Source organism: Meriones unguiculatus, chromosome 12 (genome assembly GCF_030254825.1).
Source record: "Meriones unguiculatus strain TT.TT164.6M chromosome 12, Bangor_MerUng_6.1, whole genome shotgun sequence".
NCBI lineage: Eukaryota > Metazoa > Chordata > Mammalia > Rodentia > Muridae > Meriones > Meriones unguiculatus.
In genome coordinates this window covers 90,853,973-90,869,909 of record NC_083360.1, presented here as the reverse complement: position 1 = coordinate 90,869,909, position 15,937 = coordinate 90,853,973, and the positions used below count along the sequence as shown (strand labels likewise).

At 42.2% G+C, this 15,937-nt stretch overlaps 2 protein-coding genes across 6 annotated transcripts in view; both read left to right on the top strand.

Annotated features, from left to right (window-relative positions):
• Psme4 (proteasome activator subunit 4) overlaps positions 1–3,771 on the top strand; it is a 113,003-nt gene extending 109,232 nt beyond the window's left edge. For both annotated transcript variants that reach the window (XM_060366188.1, XM_060366187.1), the window contains exons 46-47: positions 1,249–1,387; positions 3,087–3,771. In XM_060366188.1, coding sequence (XP_060222171.1) covers positions 1,249–1,383 — 135 coding nt within the window. In that variant the 3' untranslated portion in view covers positions 1,384–1,387; positions 3,087–3,771. The remainder of the gene's footprint in view (positions 1–1,248; positions 1,388–3,086) is intronic.
• A 2,724-nt stretch (positions 3,772–6,495) lies between these two features.
• Positions 6,496–15,737, top strand: Gpr75 (G protein-coupled receptor 75). Of its 4 annotated transcripts, XM_060366185.1 has the most exons (3): positions 6,640–6,785; positions 9,128–10,163; positions 11,442–15,737. In XM_060366185.1, exons 2-3 carry the CDS (start codon positions 10,072–10,074, stop codon positions 13,090–13,092), a joined length of 1,743 nt encoding a protein of 580 aa, XP_060222168.1. In that variant the 5' UTR covers positions 6,640–6,785; positions 9,128–10,071; the 3' UTR covers positions 13,093–15,737. The 4 variants fall into 4 exon arrangements, with proteins under 4 accessions (XP_021484778.1, XP_021484769.1, XP_060222168.1 ...); XM_021629103.2 differs by lacking the exon at positions 9,128–10,163 and having other exon boundaries at positions 6,496–6,785; positions 11,681–15,737; XM_021629094.2 differs by lacking the exon at positions 9,128–10,163 and having other exon boundaries at positions 6,628–6,785; positions 11,353–15,737.
• The last annotated feature ends 200 nt before the right edge of the window (positions 15,738–15,937 follow it).

Here is a 15,937-nt window from a genome sequence, read left to right as displayed (position 1 = left end):
ACAGGATGAAGTAAAAGAATAAGTAACAAGTAGCAGGCAGATATCAGATAGACCACAAAATGCCATCAAATTGGAGGCTGAGCACATCTGAGCAGAAGCCAGCTGGAGTTCCCAGTAAGAGCCTCTCAGGCAGAGCAGAGCATGCCCTCTACCAAGCCTTCAAGGAAGAGAACAAGTTGCAGGTAGAGATAACGCTGTCAGAACGCGCACTTGCAACAACATAGCATTAAGAGTTCCCAGAGGAGCTGACCTTCCTGTGGCTGCCCTTTCCAGTTTCCCACTGCAGGTGCTTTGACATGGGATAAGCAGTAGCAGCCTCTGCCGGAAATGGTTTGCCGTCCAGCTGTCCTTGGACATGGTTTTACTCTTGACCTGATCTGTTGTTCTCTCCTCCTGCCATAGAGTTAAAGAGGCTAACCCATTCCCAGACAAGGGGCCCTAGAGGACACAGTGTACACATGCTTGGGGCCACTTCCACTTCCAGATCCAGCTTCTTGGTGACCTCAAAGAGCACATGACGATTTACCCAAATAATACACATCCTAAAGTATATAATTAATCTTTGTTAGATTATTTACATCACTGGATGTACTTTCCTGCATGCCTTTAATCCTAGCACTCAGGAGACATAGCAGGTGGATCTGTGAGTTTGAGAACAGCCAGGGCTACCCAGAGAAACCCTGTCTCAAAAACATAAATTTAAAAAAAAAATTTTATTTTAAACCTCCTGCTTCTTATAGGGTCATGTTTACTCTGTAAATATTTAAAGCCTTGCAGAGACATGCCTCCATGTGTAGCAAAATGAAACAAAACTCTGTAGCTTCTCTTCTTTTAAGCCCAAGATTAAGAGAACTGCCAGCACTAGAAAGTTGGGTTTCTTGTTACTGTTATTCTGGCATTTTGTATCTGGAAACTCTCACCTCACTGAGGGCTAAAATTAAACTAGAAGTAATGATATATTATCTAGTAGTAAGCACCCATGTTCCTAAGCCAGCTGTCATCTTTGTAAATGTAGAGAAATTTGTGTTAAACTAGTCTAGCAATGTGGTAATATATTCCAGTGGTTTGTCCTGAAATGAAGCTAGTAATTTTAAAGAATATTAGTGGTTTGGTGACAAAAAAACTGACTTGGTTTTCTAACATTGTAGCATTTGCAGTGTGTGAACTATGAGGTCTAGGTGGGTGCTCACCTAGCCGAGGATAACCCATATTTAACTCTGGTTAAAAATGTGCATGGGTTGATTACAGATGACTGTAAAGAAGACCTTATCCAATTTCCGAAGGACGCACCATGACAATTGGCAAGAACACAAGCAGCAGTTCACTGATGACCAGCTGCTTGTTCTCACGGACCTCCTTGTGTCACCATGCTATTATGCTTAGAGGGGTGAGTTACAGGTGACATCCCAGCAGCATCATTCCACTGATGCTTGAGAAAAGAATATCTGCAAGTTTTTAAAGTTTGCTGGCATTGGCTGGGTAGTGGTGGCACATGCCTTTGCTCGCAGCACTTGGGAGGCAGAGGCAGGCAAATCTCTGAGTTTAAGGCCAGCCTGGTCTACAAAGCAACTTCCAGGAATACACAGAGAAACCCTGTCTCTAAAAAAAAAAAAATAATAACAAAACAAAAAAAAAGCTTACTGACAATTGCAGATGTGTTTAGGTAAAGTGGAGAGAGTTGTTTATTGACTTTTTGAGAGAGGGATAGCTGTGTAGATCAGGTTAGCCTTGCATTTGGAGTGATTCTTTTGAGTACTAGAATTGCAGCTGTATGTCACCACACCTGACTGGTTGGTGTGTTTTAAGATTAAGTATACGATGCTCTGCCTGCATGTACACCTGAATGCCAGAAGAGGGCACCAGATCACACTATAGATGGTTGTGAGCCACCAGGTGGTCATGGAAAGTGAACTCAGGACCCCTGGAAGAGCAAGCAGTGTTCCCAGCCTCTGAGCCATCTCTCCAGCCCCAACCTGACTGGTTTTAAACATGGCTTTTATATGTATATAGTTCAGAGGCAGAGCCCAAATTTAGCAAAGATGAGACCCTAGGTTCAATTTCCTGTACAGAGGTGAACAGACATGATGGCCTGTGCCTGTGCCCTCAGAGGATTTTGTTAGGTTGATTGATTATATGGCTTTTGCTGTGGTCAGTGGAAATAACTCCCATAGAATTTCTCATAATTTTGTTTCCATTTTTAGGCACGCAATTTATGTGACTGCTTTGTGACAACTAGAAAGTAAATAAGTTGCTTTAGTAGCCTGGGATGGTCAGGGGAAAGAGAATGAATAGTAGTTGAAATTGTTTCTTGAGTGGAACATTTGGGATTGTGCTGGATTTTGTAGTTATGAGAATACTTGGTCTGGGTTCTTTTTCTTTATAAATGGGCATTTAGCTTGCATGTATGTATGAGCACATGTGCATGCTATGCTTGTGGAGGCCAGAAGAGGAAACTGAGTTTTGATGGTTGTAAGCCTACATGTGGGTGCTTAGAACAGATGCCAGTGCTCTTAACTGCTGAGCCATCTCACTATCTCACCATAGGGATTTGGGGGGGTGTTGTTGTTGTTGTTGTTGTTTGTGTTTTTATTTTCAGATAGAGTCTTTATATATAGCCCTGGAATGCAGTATGTTGAACAGGTGGCCTCAAACTCAGAGGTCTTCCTGCTTCTGCCCCTCCGCCTTCGTAAGTGCTGGTGTGAAAGGTATTTCCCACCATTGCACAACTCATCTAAATTCATAAATACTTATTACCCTTCTGTAAAGAGAGAGGGCCAGGGGCCTGGAAAGGTGGCTCAGAGGTTAAGAGCACTGACTGCTCTTCCAGAGGTCCTGAGTTCAATTCCCAGCAACCACATGATGGCTCACAACCATCTATACTGGGATCTGATGCCGTCTTCTGGCATGCAGGCAAAATACTGTATAAATAATAAATAAATAAATTTTTAGAAAGAAAAAACGAGGGAGGGCCAACAAGTCTTTGTGTAGACAAGGGTAAGGAGAATAAAGAAAATCTATTTGGTGGGATTTTAGAACTGAGTGTCTTGTTGCCTAACACACTTTTTTCTTTCTTCTTTCTAATGCAGATGACTAGTCCTCATTTTGGGCTCATTTCATCAAAAATTCCAGTTCCTCAGGTACCATCTGTGGTGACTCTTTGCAGGTTTCACAACACAGCCTCTGATGAGCTTTCATCATTTCGCTGACTTCCGTGTTTGGCCTCATTAGTCTTCGTTCACAGGTTCTCAGCTGCCATTTGATTTCCTAACTTGTCCTGAAATGTTCCCAGAATACTGATCACTTTTTCTTTGAGACATTTGACAAAGTCACAAAGTCTCAGACTAGAATAACCTAGTATGATCATGGCATCATGACTAAACAGTCTAGAAACTTGTTAAAAACCAAAACAAAACAATTTTCTTGGAATGGAGAATATTCATCAGTAATATAGGTCCTCTCATTTCATTCATCTCAAATTACTTTGAATTTTTCCCCAAAGGCTGTTGGGTTTAGTGATAGTAGGGCCTTGGCCCATGAGTCTGAAGTCAACAGCCTTCTGTCTGGAGAGTCATGAAGAGAAGATCAAAGGGGGCAAGTCTTGGAATTAGACACATGGCAGAAGTCTGTTTTTGTGTCCCCACAGACTGGAGTTTTTGGTGCTGAGTAAGAGCCAATTGCTGAAAAACTGGGGATTTGGTGAATAAATTTTAGACTGATTTGTATGTGTATACAATGTGTGATTTTAAAAATAAAAAACACCATCAATAAACACTCTGGCTGATTGCTTCTTACCCTGTAGTCTTCACAAATACTGTTTGCACCCCACCTTGAAATATGTTACACTTCATATGAATGAAAGATTGCTGTGGTTGTGGAAATTTTCTTTTCATCTCTTTCTTTCCCCCACTCCTCCCCTCTCTTTCCCCCTCCCTCTCTCCTCTCCCGTCTGCCTGCCTGCCTGCCTGCAGAATCATTAAGATTAAGACTTGATATTTGACCTGTTTAGTATGTTACATAGATGTAAAAGAATGTATACACTGTAGAGATAACATTGGCAAGACTTTGTACAGATGCAGCCCTTCACGCGAACCATTGTGTGAGGTTATAAAGATTCACGCACAGCTCTTTACTATGGCAACTTGGGGATTTTGTGCCTACAGAATGCCTTTTTTGGTGTGTGTTTGTAAGTTATTTTGTCTTCTCATGTTACAAAAGCTCAAATGTGGGATTTTTTTCTAAGTACATTTATCATTAGAATATCTGGATTTTTATGTACCTTTTTGTGTGCATCCTTAAATGGTAACATGTTTGCCTTTACAACTTTATAGAGTGCAACACACCTTCTAGTTGAAAATTCACCAGTTGATGAATGACATCTTGTCACACATCCTTTACAATCTTCTTTAAAGGAACACTGCAGTATATTTTTTAGACTCTACGTGCTGACTGTCCCAATCTAAGCCCAGCAGTGGTCTTGGTACAGTATTGAAGTGTCAGCATACACAGTATTGAAGTGTCAGCATACACAGGCATAATCTGTGTATAGAGTAGTACCTAATTGACTATTTCAATTGTGTAATGAGTTTAAAAACACAATAAAATGGATTGTTTTTAATACCTGACTTTTGTCTTCATTAAGAGAAGAAAGTTCTGCAGGTAGCAATTTTTGTGGATTCTTTCTGCCTTCTTATGTTTAGATCTATGAATTTCTTTCCTTTGTCCAGAATGAATTAGCTAGCTGTGCTCTGTTGAGTGCAGTGGCCAGGCTCTTGAGGCCACATGTTACTCATAATTACTACATTTATTGGTACAGAGGAGCTTTTCTTTCATCACAAAAGTAAAAAAAAAAAAAAAAAAAAAACAGGTGGTGGTGGCACATGCCTTAAATGCCAACACTCCAAGGAGGCAAAAGTAGGTGGATCTCTAAGTTCAAGGCCAGCCTGGTCTACAGAGTAAGTTTCAGGGGAGCTGGGCCTATCCAGAGAAACCCTGGCTTGGGGAGGCTTGGGGCCAGGGGTGTCTGTAAGCACAAATCTGTGTGGTTGATTCTTTTAAGACTACCATTTGAGTCTTAACTGTATTGCTTATTTCGGCCTTTTCTTTTTCTTTCTCTTCGTTTTGTTGTGGAAATTGGAGAAAGGACTCCCAAGAGAGGAATATCGCACTTCAGTTTTTTCTAACTAAACTACATAAAACTATGCTTTATCAACATTTCCTAAGTGGGAATGTTTTATATATACTTGGTAATCAGTATGTTCCTTAATTAAAATTCTCTGGATAGCATTCCTCTCTTTAAAATGACAAGGTGGCACACACCAGTAATCAAGGCATTCTGGATCCTGAGCCAGAAGACTAAAGGACTCTAAAATCTCAAAAAGCTTCTTACTGCTTCCATCTATCAGTGATTGAGAACCCCTGGTGAAAACGAGATCTAGATTCTACTTCAGACCTAAAACAAGAGTCCCTTAATCTAGGTACCCAGCATCACTTATGCCCAAATGGAAATGACACAAGCAGTGTCTAATTTGTTTGGAGTGATGTATAATTTGGATCAGAATTTCCACTCTAGCTGCTAATTAGTCTTTTTTTCCCTCCGATGTTTCTAGGGCCCACTGTTACCTTTACTGACAACACAATCTTAGAACTGATCTTGCCAAGGGTCTGGGGAGTAAAGCATGATTTATGTATAAATTAGTTGGGAATTTTTCTTCAGTATTTTTTTTCTAAACAGAACTCTGATATTTCACAAAGCCCACCAGCATGTTTCTTAGCAAAAAGTATGGGAAAATTAAATTTCTTTGAAACTCGTTACTAATTTGTATTTATAAAGAAAAACGTAGCAGCAGATGGACAGAGGTTCTAGCATCGGTGCCACAAAACATTTCACCTGGACGTAATCAAAGTCTCTGTAGTATCAGCCAACAGAAGGGACATTTAAATAGCATTCTCTATTTCTAAATATTGGGTGAGATCGGAAAAGTAGAAGATACTAATTAACAAGGCTAAATCCTGAAAGAGCTGATGAGTTTGTTATGTGTGCATAATAACACACTTAGGAATGTTTGTTGTTTGATGACTCCAACTAAAATTACAACCAAACTGAGCTTGTTACTTGAGACGTGGCGACTTGGGGAGATGAGAAGCCACAAGTCCCATGTTTTATGTTGGTGTTTACTAAAATAGGCCTAGCTGGATTACACGATCGCTTTGCACGATTTTTACACTACACACGGCATTTAATAGATGCTTTTTTTTTTTTTTTAACTTTTGCACCAACCCCACATACGCCTGTTGAAGAGGGTTTGATTCGGGTTGTCATAATGACTATAATTATGAAACTCGAAGTGACAGGCTAGTGAGAAAGCCAAGCAGGCCAGCTTAAAGGCTGTCTGCAGGCACTCTTAGCTGTCTCAAGAGGCCTGTACAGAGACCCACTCAGACTGCGTCGCTTCCTCTCCTGTCTTCCGTACTGTGTTACCAGCGGCCAGTAGCAAGCAGTCCTGGCGGGTCCAGGCGCACGCCCACTAGGCTGAGGCCAGCTCTGCGCACCTCACAGTTGGGCAGCCGGCGGACGGGGAGGGTGCCGGCAGGCGGGGCAGGAGGGAGGGGCCGCGCCCGGTTTAGTGACTGCGCCTCCCGCCTGGCTCGCCTGGGATCCCGAGATGCAAGGAGGCTGCGGCCATGGCGATGATGCCTCCAGTACGGCAACATACAGGCCGCCCGGCGCAGACGGGGTTGCTGCTGCGACATGGAAGAGGAAGGGCGGCGCTGCAGCCAGCTGTCAGGTGAGAGGACGCGGGCCCAGGCCAGAGGGATTCCCACCTAGACTCTGAGGGGAACAGGCTGAGCTTGGCCTGGCAGAATGCGCGCACCTGTGTTCCTGTGCAGCCTGCTGGAAGCTCCTAGGCTTAGGTGGACCACAGTCCACTGCCCACAGGCTGAGTCCAAGCGTCCCTGGATTGGCCTACGCTGTCTTTCCTTCTATTCTAGGGAGCGCCCAGCCATTGCCAGTCAGCGTTGGTGGGAAACCTGAATTCTCCCACTCCTTTAGTCCCAGGGTGCACCACAGCCTCCTCATTCCTCCACCCAGGTCTTCCCACCCCAGCAGCCACTGACAGCTCCGAGTGGTGGGTCGGGCAGTTCTTTTTGAATGGGAGGTTTGAAATACCTCCTGACCTTGGGCAAGTTATCTGGCCTCTGAGGTTTTCCATGGGACAGAACTTTGTTCTGTGTGAGGGCTGTGCTCAGAAAATGCCTGCCGTGATGAAACTGAATAATTCTTGGAGGCGAAATAAACTGGAATAATTCAGGGCATGAGTTAACTTGTAAGGCTTGTAAATGACGTAACGCTTGCTTCAAAACTTAATACAGCTGAGCATTGGGGGACCCATCACTCCTTTTTCTTTCATTCATTCTTTCTTTTTTTTCTTCCTTTTTTCTTTCTTTTGCTTCCTTTTTCCCCTTCCTTTTTTCCTTTCCTTTCCTTCTGTCCTTCCGTCCTTTCTTTCTTTCTTCCTTCCCTCCTTCCTTCCTTCCTATCCTCCTTTCTCCCTTTCTTCCAGGACAGGGATCTTGGTATGTAGTCCAGGCTGGCTTCTAAGGAAGTGATCATGTTTCGACCTCGTGAGAACCTCGGAGCCACCACATCCAGCTTTTCACACATCCCTTTTTGTTTATTTGTTTTGCAACAGACTCGCATCCTTGCCTGGCCTGGAAATTCAGGCTGGCCTTGAACTCAAATCTGCCATCTGTCTCCTGAGCACTGAGATTAAAGGCCAGTGCCACACCTGAGTCTTACTAAGAGTTGACACTATGCAGTATGTTCAGAGTTTCTGGTTCTTGCTTCTAGTTACTTCAACATCCTTAACTGCAGTCAGATGCATGTGAGTTCATGTGAGAAAAGTCTGTCTATATGTGTAGTCCAGACCAGGAGCCTGTTGAACACCTCTGCTTGGTCCAGCCTCTCAAGATGCGCTTCAGTGCACTGCTCATTCTGTTTTAACATGGTTAATGCACACACACTAAGCAGACACAATACAAATATTTTAAAGCTGGGATTATAACTTAAGATCATTCTTATATGACTTTGTCTTTTAGGACCTGCCTATAACCTCAAAGATAAAAAGTAACATATATGCATGCATTGGAAATAACATTTAATGTTTAGGAATAGTTAACCACTACTGACTTTGCTCCAAAGCGCTGAATATGTACACAAACACAAATACATATATAGCATTCTTTGTGGTTGTGTTTGTTTGAGGCATGATTTCTTTGTCACAGCCCCGGCTGTTCTAGAACTCAGTTTGTAGACCAGGTTGGCCTTGAACTCACAGAGATTCTGCCTCTTCCTCCCAAGTGCTGGGATTATAGGCATGGGCCATCATGGTTTACATCTTTGTTTTGTTTGTAATTTCCTCTCAAAGTCACAAGAGTTAATATTGAGCTCTTGGTTGACTTTCTGTCCAGTCCCTTTATTGTTTTTAAAGTTTTGTGTTCCAGGAGCTTTTCTTAGGAACAGGATTTTAATACATCATAGGATTGTTTCAATAGTGAAATAAAGTTTGATATCTTATATAAAGCTTTGAGTATGAGAACATACCATGTAATAGCCACCCAACAAATGACAGCTGTTGTAATTAAGCTTTGACCTAAGGATCCTCTCCAGTGTGAGCATGAATATGTGTTTGAGCATGTGTATTCATGTGTGTTTGTGTATGTGAGTTTGGAGGAACAACTGCTTAGTTCATGTGGAAGCTCTGTCACCTTGCTGAGTTATCTTTCTGACTGGGTTTCCTTATCTTCAAAATGGAGATACAGATACTATGTTGAGGCTTTGGCAGAGATTCAATAGTGTGGAACCACAAGGACAGTGCCCAGCACATCATAAACTCTCTCTAGATACTGACAACAGTGCTGGCAGGTTGTATTGCTCTTATTTCCTAATGTGGAGTTCTATATATTTTTTAATTGAAATATCTATTGATTATGCAACTTTGTCCCCGGAGTAATTCCAAATCATCTTCCTAAACCAAGGATTGAACCTAAGACTTCATGCATGCCAGGAGAGTGCATTACCACTAGTTATAAACACTCAGCTTTTCTTTCGCCTTTTCTTTTGCTTCAGGGTCACACAAAGTTGCCCAGGGCATTGGACTTGAAAGTCCTCCTGCCTCCATCTTCTGAGCAGCAGGGATCACAACCTGTGACCTGACTTCAGACTCGGTAGCCTCCTTCCTTCTCTGCCTCCTGTTCTTTCTTTGATTAATGTTGGTTCCTCGTCATCTCATCTTCTACATCTATAGCTTGGGGTCTTATAACTCCCATCATTTCATTTCCTTATCCCCCACTTTATTTCTCTAAGCGCCTTGATTCCAGACTCTTAAATTTTTCCTGAACCAAATTCCTGCTCTCCTTTGCCTCCTCATAAGGGGGTTTTCTTCTTTCCTTTTCATAAATTAACTCAAGGAACATTTTTTTCTTTTATTTTTTTTTACCAACAGTAAAACACTGTCTTTATCCACTGTAACAATATCAAAAGGGTTCACAAACAGGCATGCAGTCTTACTAAAAATAGTAAGAGCTCTCCATTAGTATTTAGTCATGGGCAAACAGATGTTCCGAATTTGTCCTTTTCTCTCCTATAGAACTTAGTTTAAAGAAAATTTGTGTTCCAGAAAGGTTGGTGTCACGTTGCGGTGAAGAGATTTACCACCGTGTGCATTCTGCAGCAGAGGCAGCTTCTGTCTCAATGAGGGGCAGCGTATTCACACGGCTCTCCCAGAACCGATCTGATTCTTACTGCCAAGCCTGTACTTGTGGTTAAGAGCTGAGAGACTTCTATTCTAGGCAGTCCATAGCTGTTGCTTTCATTGACTGGGTCCAGTCTGTACCCTCTGATGCAGCAGCTAAAAGCTTGGCACCTATAAGTCTCTGGGATCCAGCTCCAGCTGATGGTTTAAATATTCAGAGCATAGGCTCTGGACTTCCTCACTCCTTTTTTTTTTTTTTTAATCTCTGCAATGTTAGAGTAAAACAAGTGTTTGGCAGTTGTCAAGAGCAGAGCTCTAAATGTTTCCTGTGGTGTGGGATTCTTCTTTGGCAAAGGATAGGCCACAGGCCACACACATCTTTGGGCTTGGGAACAGTGAAGACTGGTGTGAGTATGTATTACTTTTTTTTTTGGCATAAGAGATAAAAGTTTAAGGTAGCAAGTGCTTCCTATTCATCTATGTGCATTCAGCAGCTAACGCAGTACTGGCCCAAGACACGCATGTAGTTAGTGTAAGTTAAGTGAGGGAATGCAGAATGCATTATCTCTTATTTGATGGCGAGGATATTCCGTTCTAAAAACACATAGTGGTGTGTTTAAGTTTTACTTTATTTTTAAAGTAGGCATATGTGTATTGGAGCATGCAGGTATGAGTGCAAGTGTCCATAGAGTCCAGGAAGGGGCATCGGATCCCCTGGAGCTGGAGTTACAGGTGGGTCACCCAGCCTGGGTGCAAGCAGTGGAGCCTGGGTCCCCTGCTAGAGCAGTACGTACTTTTAACCACTAAGCCATGTCTCCAGCCCTTGTAGTGTTATGGTGACCATGCTTGCTGGTGACCAAACACAAAACTATGCTAGACAGGTGCAGTGCCATTGTGCTACATCTTCAGCCCCCAGAGGGCTGCTCAGAAAGTACAAATATCCTCTCGGACACCCTTTGTTAGTTTATTTTTTTTTCTTCTTCTTCTTCTTCCTTCAAATGTAGTCCTACATGAATTTTTCTTTTCTATGAAGGAGGATTTTCAATTGACAAAGAACTTAACTCCCAAACTAGGAAAATACATAAATGCTGGGAAACAAAAATCTTCCGTAGAGAAAAGTGGGATTTGTGAGTGATTTCTGAGCACTTACTGGAGGGCCGCATTATGTAGCGACAATACTCTCCTGTTTGAATTTCAAGCACATCCTGTTGCTTGCCTGCCTTCTGCTGCAGAGGCCTCTTTTTTTGCAAGCTGTTCATTCTTCTCCCTGCCCCTCACCTCTCACCCAGCTGGCTTCTCCTCACCAAAGCTCCCTTCATTATTTCTCAGCCTCTGTCCGAGACACACTCAGTTCTCCTTGTCCCTGGCTGTAATCCTTGCAACCACACAGATGTAGCTCCTCCCAGGAAGAGATTGTGGACTTCCAATAGCGAGGTCCCATTCCTGTGTGTCTCCAGTGCCTGGTTTTCATGCCTTTTCTATGTTAGACTTTGTTACATGCTTTTTAAAACAATGAAAAATTGGAATGCTTTTGTAAAAACAATGTAATTACTAGATCACTAACCCCTCTCTGTCTCTGGGTGTACATTTTTTTGTGCAGGCTTATCTTTGGCCCTCTTTCAGCATGTCTGTGAGCTGAGGTCCTGACTGTTCTGCTGATTTTTTTTTTTTTTTTTTTTTTTTTTTGAGAATAAGAGGAAAAAACACCTCTCTGAAGATGAACTCCAGTGGCCCACTTCAGAATGCTCCCAATACCACCTTGCTGTACATGCCTCCCTTGCAGAGAGGAAACGCCACTTCTCTCCAGGAGGATCTTCGAGATTTTATCCACACAGCAACCTTGGTGACCTGCACTTTTCTGCTTGCCATCATCTTCTGTCTAGGCTCTTACGGAAACTTTATTGTCTTCTTGTCTTTCTTTGACCCAGCCTTCAGGAAGTTCAGAACCAACTTTGATTTCATGATCCTGAACCTGTCTTTCTGTGATCTCTTCATCTGTGGGGTGACAGCCCCCATGTTCACCTTTGTGCTGTTCTTCAGCTCAGCCAGCAGCATCCCAGATCCTTTCTGCTTCGCCTTCCACCTCACCAGCTCAGGCTTCATCATCATGTCCCTCAAGATGGTGGCTGTGATTGCTCTGCACCGGCTCCGGATGGTGCTAGGGAAACAGCCCAATTGTACAGCCTCCTTTTCCTGCATCTTTCTCCTTACCCTGCTTCTCTGGACCACCAGTTTTACCCTTGCCACCTTGGCCACACTGAGAACCAGTAAGTCTCACCTGTGTCTCCCCATGTCCAGTCTGATGGATGGGGAAGGGAAAGCCATTCTGTGTCTGTATGTTGTTGACTTTACCTTCTGTGTTGCTGTGGTGTCTGTCTCTTACACCATGATTGCTCAGACCCTTTGGAAGAATGCTCAAGTCAAAAAGTGCCCCCCTGTGATCACAGTTGATGCTTCCAGACCACAGCCATTCATCGGGGCCTCTGTGAAGGGAGGTGGAGATCCCATCCAGTGCACCATGCCAGCTCTGTACAGAAACCAGACTTATAACAAACTGCAGCACAGTCAAACTCATAGATACACTAAGAATCCCAGCCAGATGCCAATCCCCTCAGCCAGTCGACTCCAGCTGGTGTCAGCCGTCAACCTTTCTACTGCCAAGGATTCCAAGGCGGTGGTCACCTGCGTGATCATTGTGCTGTCAGTCCTGGTGTGCTGTCTTCCTCTGGGGATTTCCCTAATGCAGGTGGTCCTGTCTGACACTGGGAGCTTCATCCTTTATCAGTTTGAATTGTTTGGATTTACTCTGATCTTTTTCAAGTCAGGATTAAATCCTTTTATCTATTCTCGGAACAGTGCTGGGCTGAGGAGGAAGGTGCTCTGCTGCCTCCAGTATGTTGGCCTGGGCTTTCCGTGCTGCAGACAGAAAACGCGACTTCGAGCCATGGGAAAAGGGAGCCTGGAAATCAATAGAAACAAATCTTCCCATCATGAGACAAACTCTGCCTACATGCTGTCTCCAAAACCACAGAAAAAATTTGTGGACCAGGCTTGTGGCCCAAGCCATTCAAAGGAAAGTGTAGCAAGTCCCAAAGTCTCTGCTGGACATCAACACTGCGGTCAGAGCAGTTCCACACCCATCAACACCCGGATTGAACCTTACTACAGCATCTATAACAGCAGCCCCTCCCAGGAAGTGTCCAGTCCAGGAAAGTTACAGCCAGCAAACTCTTTTGGATTTGCCAGTTCATACATCGCCATGCACTATTACACCACTAATGATCGGATGCAGGAATACGACAGCACATCAGCGAAGCAGATCCCCATCCCCTCTGTTTAAAGTAACAAGGCCAGAGAGCCTGGAAGGAGTTGTTTGCTTTCCTTTAAAAGACTTTGGAGTCAGTGGAAAAGCGTGAGGAGTCAACTGAACAGTTGACCATTAGACTTTCTTTTGTCTGAAATATTAGTATCCAGATTTGCTTCATGGTTTCTTGACATTTTAAGATTTGATGTAAACGCTTATTTCAATTTTTACTCTGATGGGTGTCTCAATCTTTTGTACTAAACTGCTAAGAAGATGCCAGGAATGATCCTGCTGATGAAAGCCCTTCAAGTCAGTGTTACAGATTTTTAGATATGGGTCTTTGGCTACATTTTTTAAAAAGGTGTTTGAAAAAAAAAAAGACCTTTTTGAAGTGTTATTTTTATAAAAATATGAAATTTGAGTGTTTGAAGTACTGAAATAGAAAAGAGTGTACTTTTATGGTGGCAAGTTGATTTAAATAAAAAAACTTACTGTTAAAGCAGAAAATAGAAATGTGTTACCTGTGCCTCTGTCCTTATTTAAGATTTTCATGCAGTGTTCGGTACTCCCCTTTATAAGACAGTTACCTAATAGGACAGAGTTATGACTCTTGTCACTTCGTGCTGTACATTTTTGTTTCGCGTTAATTGAGTGGTTAGCTTTAGGAAGTGTTTTTGGCAGTTACCAGTTAATGGCTGTTTCCCAAGAATCCTACCCAAGAGGGGGACTGTACTGCAGTAGTGGCGTTCTGAGAGAGCAGGCGAGGTGTCAGCTTCAGGAATCCGCTGAGGCCAGCGCACATTTTGATCGGGCACCCAACACCAGCTCTCCTAGCCCTCAGTGCATACTCTAGCTATCATCATACATCCAACACTAGCTGCGTAGAGATGCAATTGGGAGGCACGACGTGGGCTTCCCTTCTGTATGAGGACAGTGTTCACAGAGCTATTCAGAAATACCCTTTTTATATAAATATTGCTATGCAAAAAAGTTCTCGATATGATCTATTGGTATTTTCAGATTGAGGTTTTTAGGTTTTTGGCGCTTTTTTTCTCATTCCTTTCTAGGGGCCTGGAGGTTGAACCTAGGCTCATGCATGTTAGACAACCAGTTTACCACTGAACTGCATCCCCAGTCCCCAAACTAATGGTTCATATCCTCTCATTAACCTTAAACAGGAAACATGCAACTGTGTTACTCTTATATCTGAACCTAATTTTATTAGGTACGCTGATTCCTAACGTTAAAATGTTTTGGTCCTGCAGTTAGGATTTGAACTCACTGCAATTTTGGAACACTAACTATTAGACTCAAAATAGAATATCTTTACAAAGTGTTGTATCCCACTGTTATTCGCAGAGCTCAGAAGGAACAAGGAACAGAAGGCACTCAGCTCAGAGCAGCCTCTCCCAGGCTCTTCCAAACTCCAAAATCACAGGAGATGCTGAGAGACAGAGTAGCTCCTTAGCCAGACCTGGCCTGGCCTCATGTAGTCACTGTACATTCCAGTGCACCCCAGTCAGGTCTGTTTCAGATATTTAAGTGTGAGGACAAGATTTTCAAATTCACTGTCCGGAACTGGGCTGCCAGGTTCTCTCCTTCTCTTCCTCCCTTTTTCCTTTCCCTTTTTTTTTTTATTCTTGCTACTAAGTTTTATAGCATATCCACTCTCCTTTATTTTGATAGCTGGACACTCCTTTTGGAAGTCACTCTTACCTATTTCAACTGTGTTTTTATAGCTTCAACACAATATGGTTCTCATTAATACTCCCATGAGACAGACTCAGTACAGAGCTCTTTTTAACAAAGAACTAAGACATCTGATCTCCTCTCCCAAAAATCATTTGAAGAATTTTGGCAAATTACCATTAAACTTTTGTCTTAATTGAAAACCTGTTGTTTAGTCCAGTCAATAACAAGATCATTCACACATTTAAAGGTCTGTATCTCGGGCTGGGAGATAGCTAGGAGGTTGAGAGTGACATGATACACAGACACATTGCAGGCAAAGCACCCATACACATAAAGTAAAATTGAATCTTTAGAATATCTGAAAGTTTACATTCACAAAAAGGTATACATCTCTTTGAGGGATCAGGCATTTAAAATGTGGCTTGACAAAGATTATAGCAAAATTACTACTTGTAAATTTTTAAATGTTAGCTTTCCTTGTATGACCTTTGAGTTTGAAATTATTTGACCAGCATGGGGCCCATGAGAAATAAAAATTATAGCATAAGAAGACAAAGCATGTACATAGAAAGTGTTCAGTTTCTTCATATTCATCAAAGAAATTATTGATTTAATTTGCATGAAATATATAGTGGGCTGGATTCTTGGCTCTCCTCCTATCTATATAGAGAGATGTAACTTGTTTCTTCATAAGCTATGTATGTCTGTCTATAATAGCAAAGTCACCATATTGATGTAGACAGACATATATAACTTATATCTTCATAAGGGCTAAAAATTATAACTCAAAGTAATGAGAATTCAGTTGGATATGATTATTTGCCAAGTACATTAGTTTTTTTCTCTTGATGCTTACTGTGTGCAAAGTATGTGTCTCAAACATTTTGTAATAAGTGTTCTTATGTTAACCATTAGGTTAGATTTCTATTTCTGATGTTTTAATGTACTTTTAAAATGAGTTTGAAAAATAAAAATATTGAAAATCCTAACTTTGGGGGTTTTGTAGATTTTTTTGTAGTTGTTTTGGTTTGTTTGTTTATTTGTTTGTTTTTGAATCAGGATTTTTTTTTTATGGGCTAACCTCAAATGCACTCTGCTCCTTCTCTCTCATCAGGGATAACAAGTGTATGCTAGCACATTACTGAAAAATCAAGTTTCAATATAGTGTCTTGTCTAGTCTTTCATTGTG

Excerpts from the sequence above, each read along its gene's own strand:
- Gpr75 (XM_060366185.1), top strand. The coding sequence starts at position 10,072 with ATGTTTCCTGTGGTGTGGGATTCTTCTTTGGCAAAGGATAGGCCACAG. Across the intron at positions 10,164-11,441 it reads AACAGTGAAGACTGGTGTGA|AATAAGAGGAAAAAACACCT; the intron begins GTATGTATTACT and ends TTTTTTTTTGAG.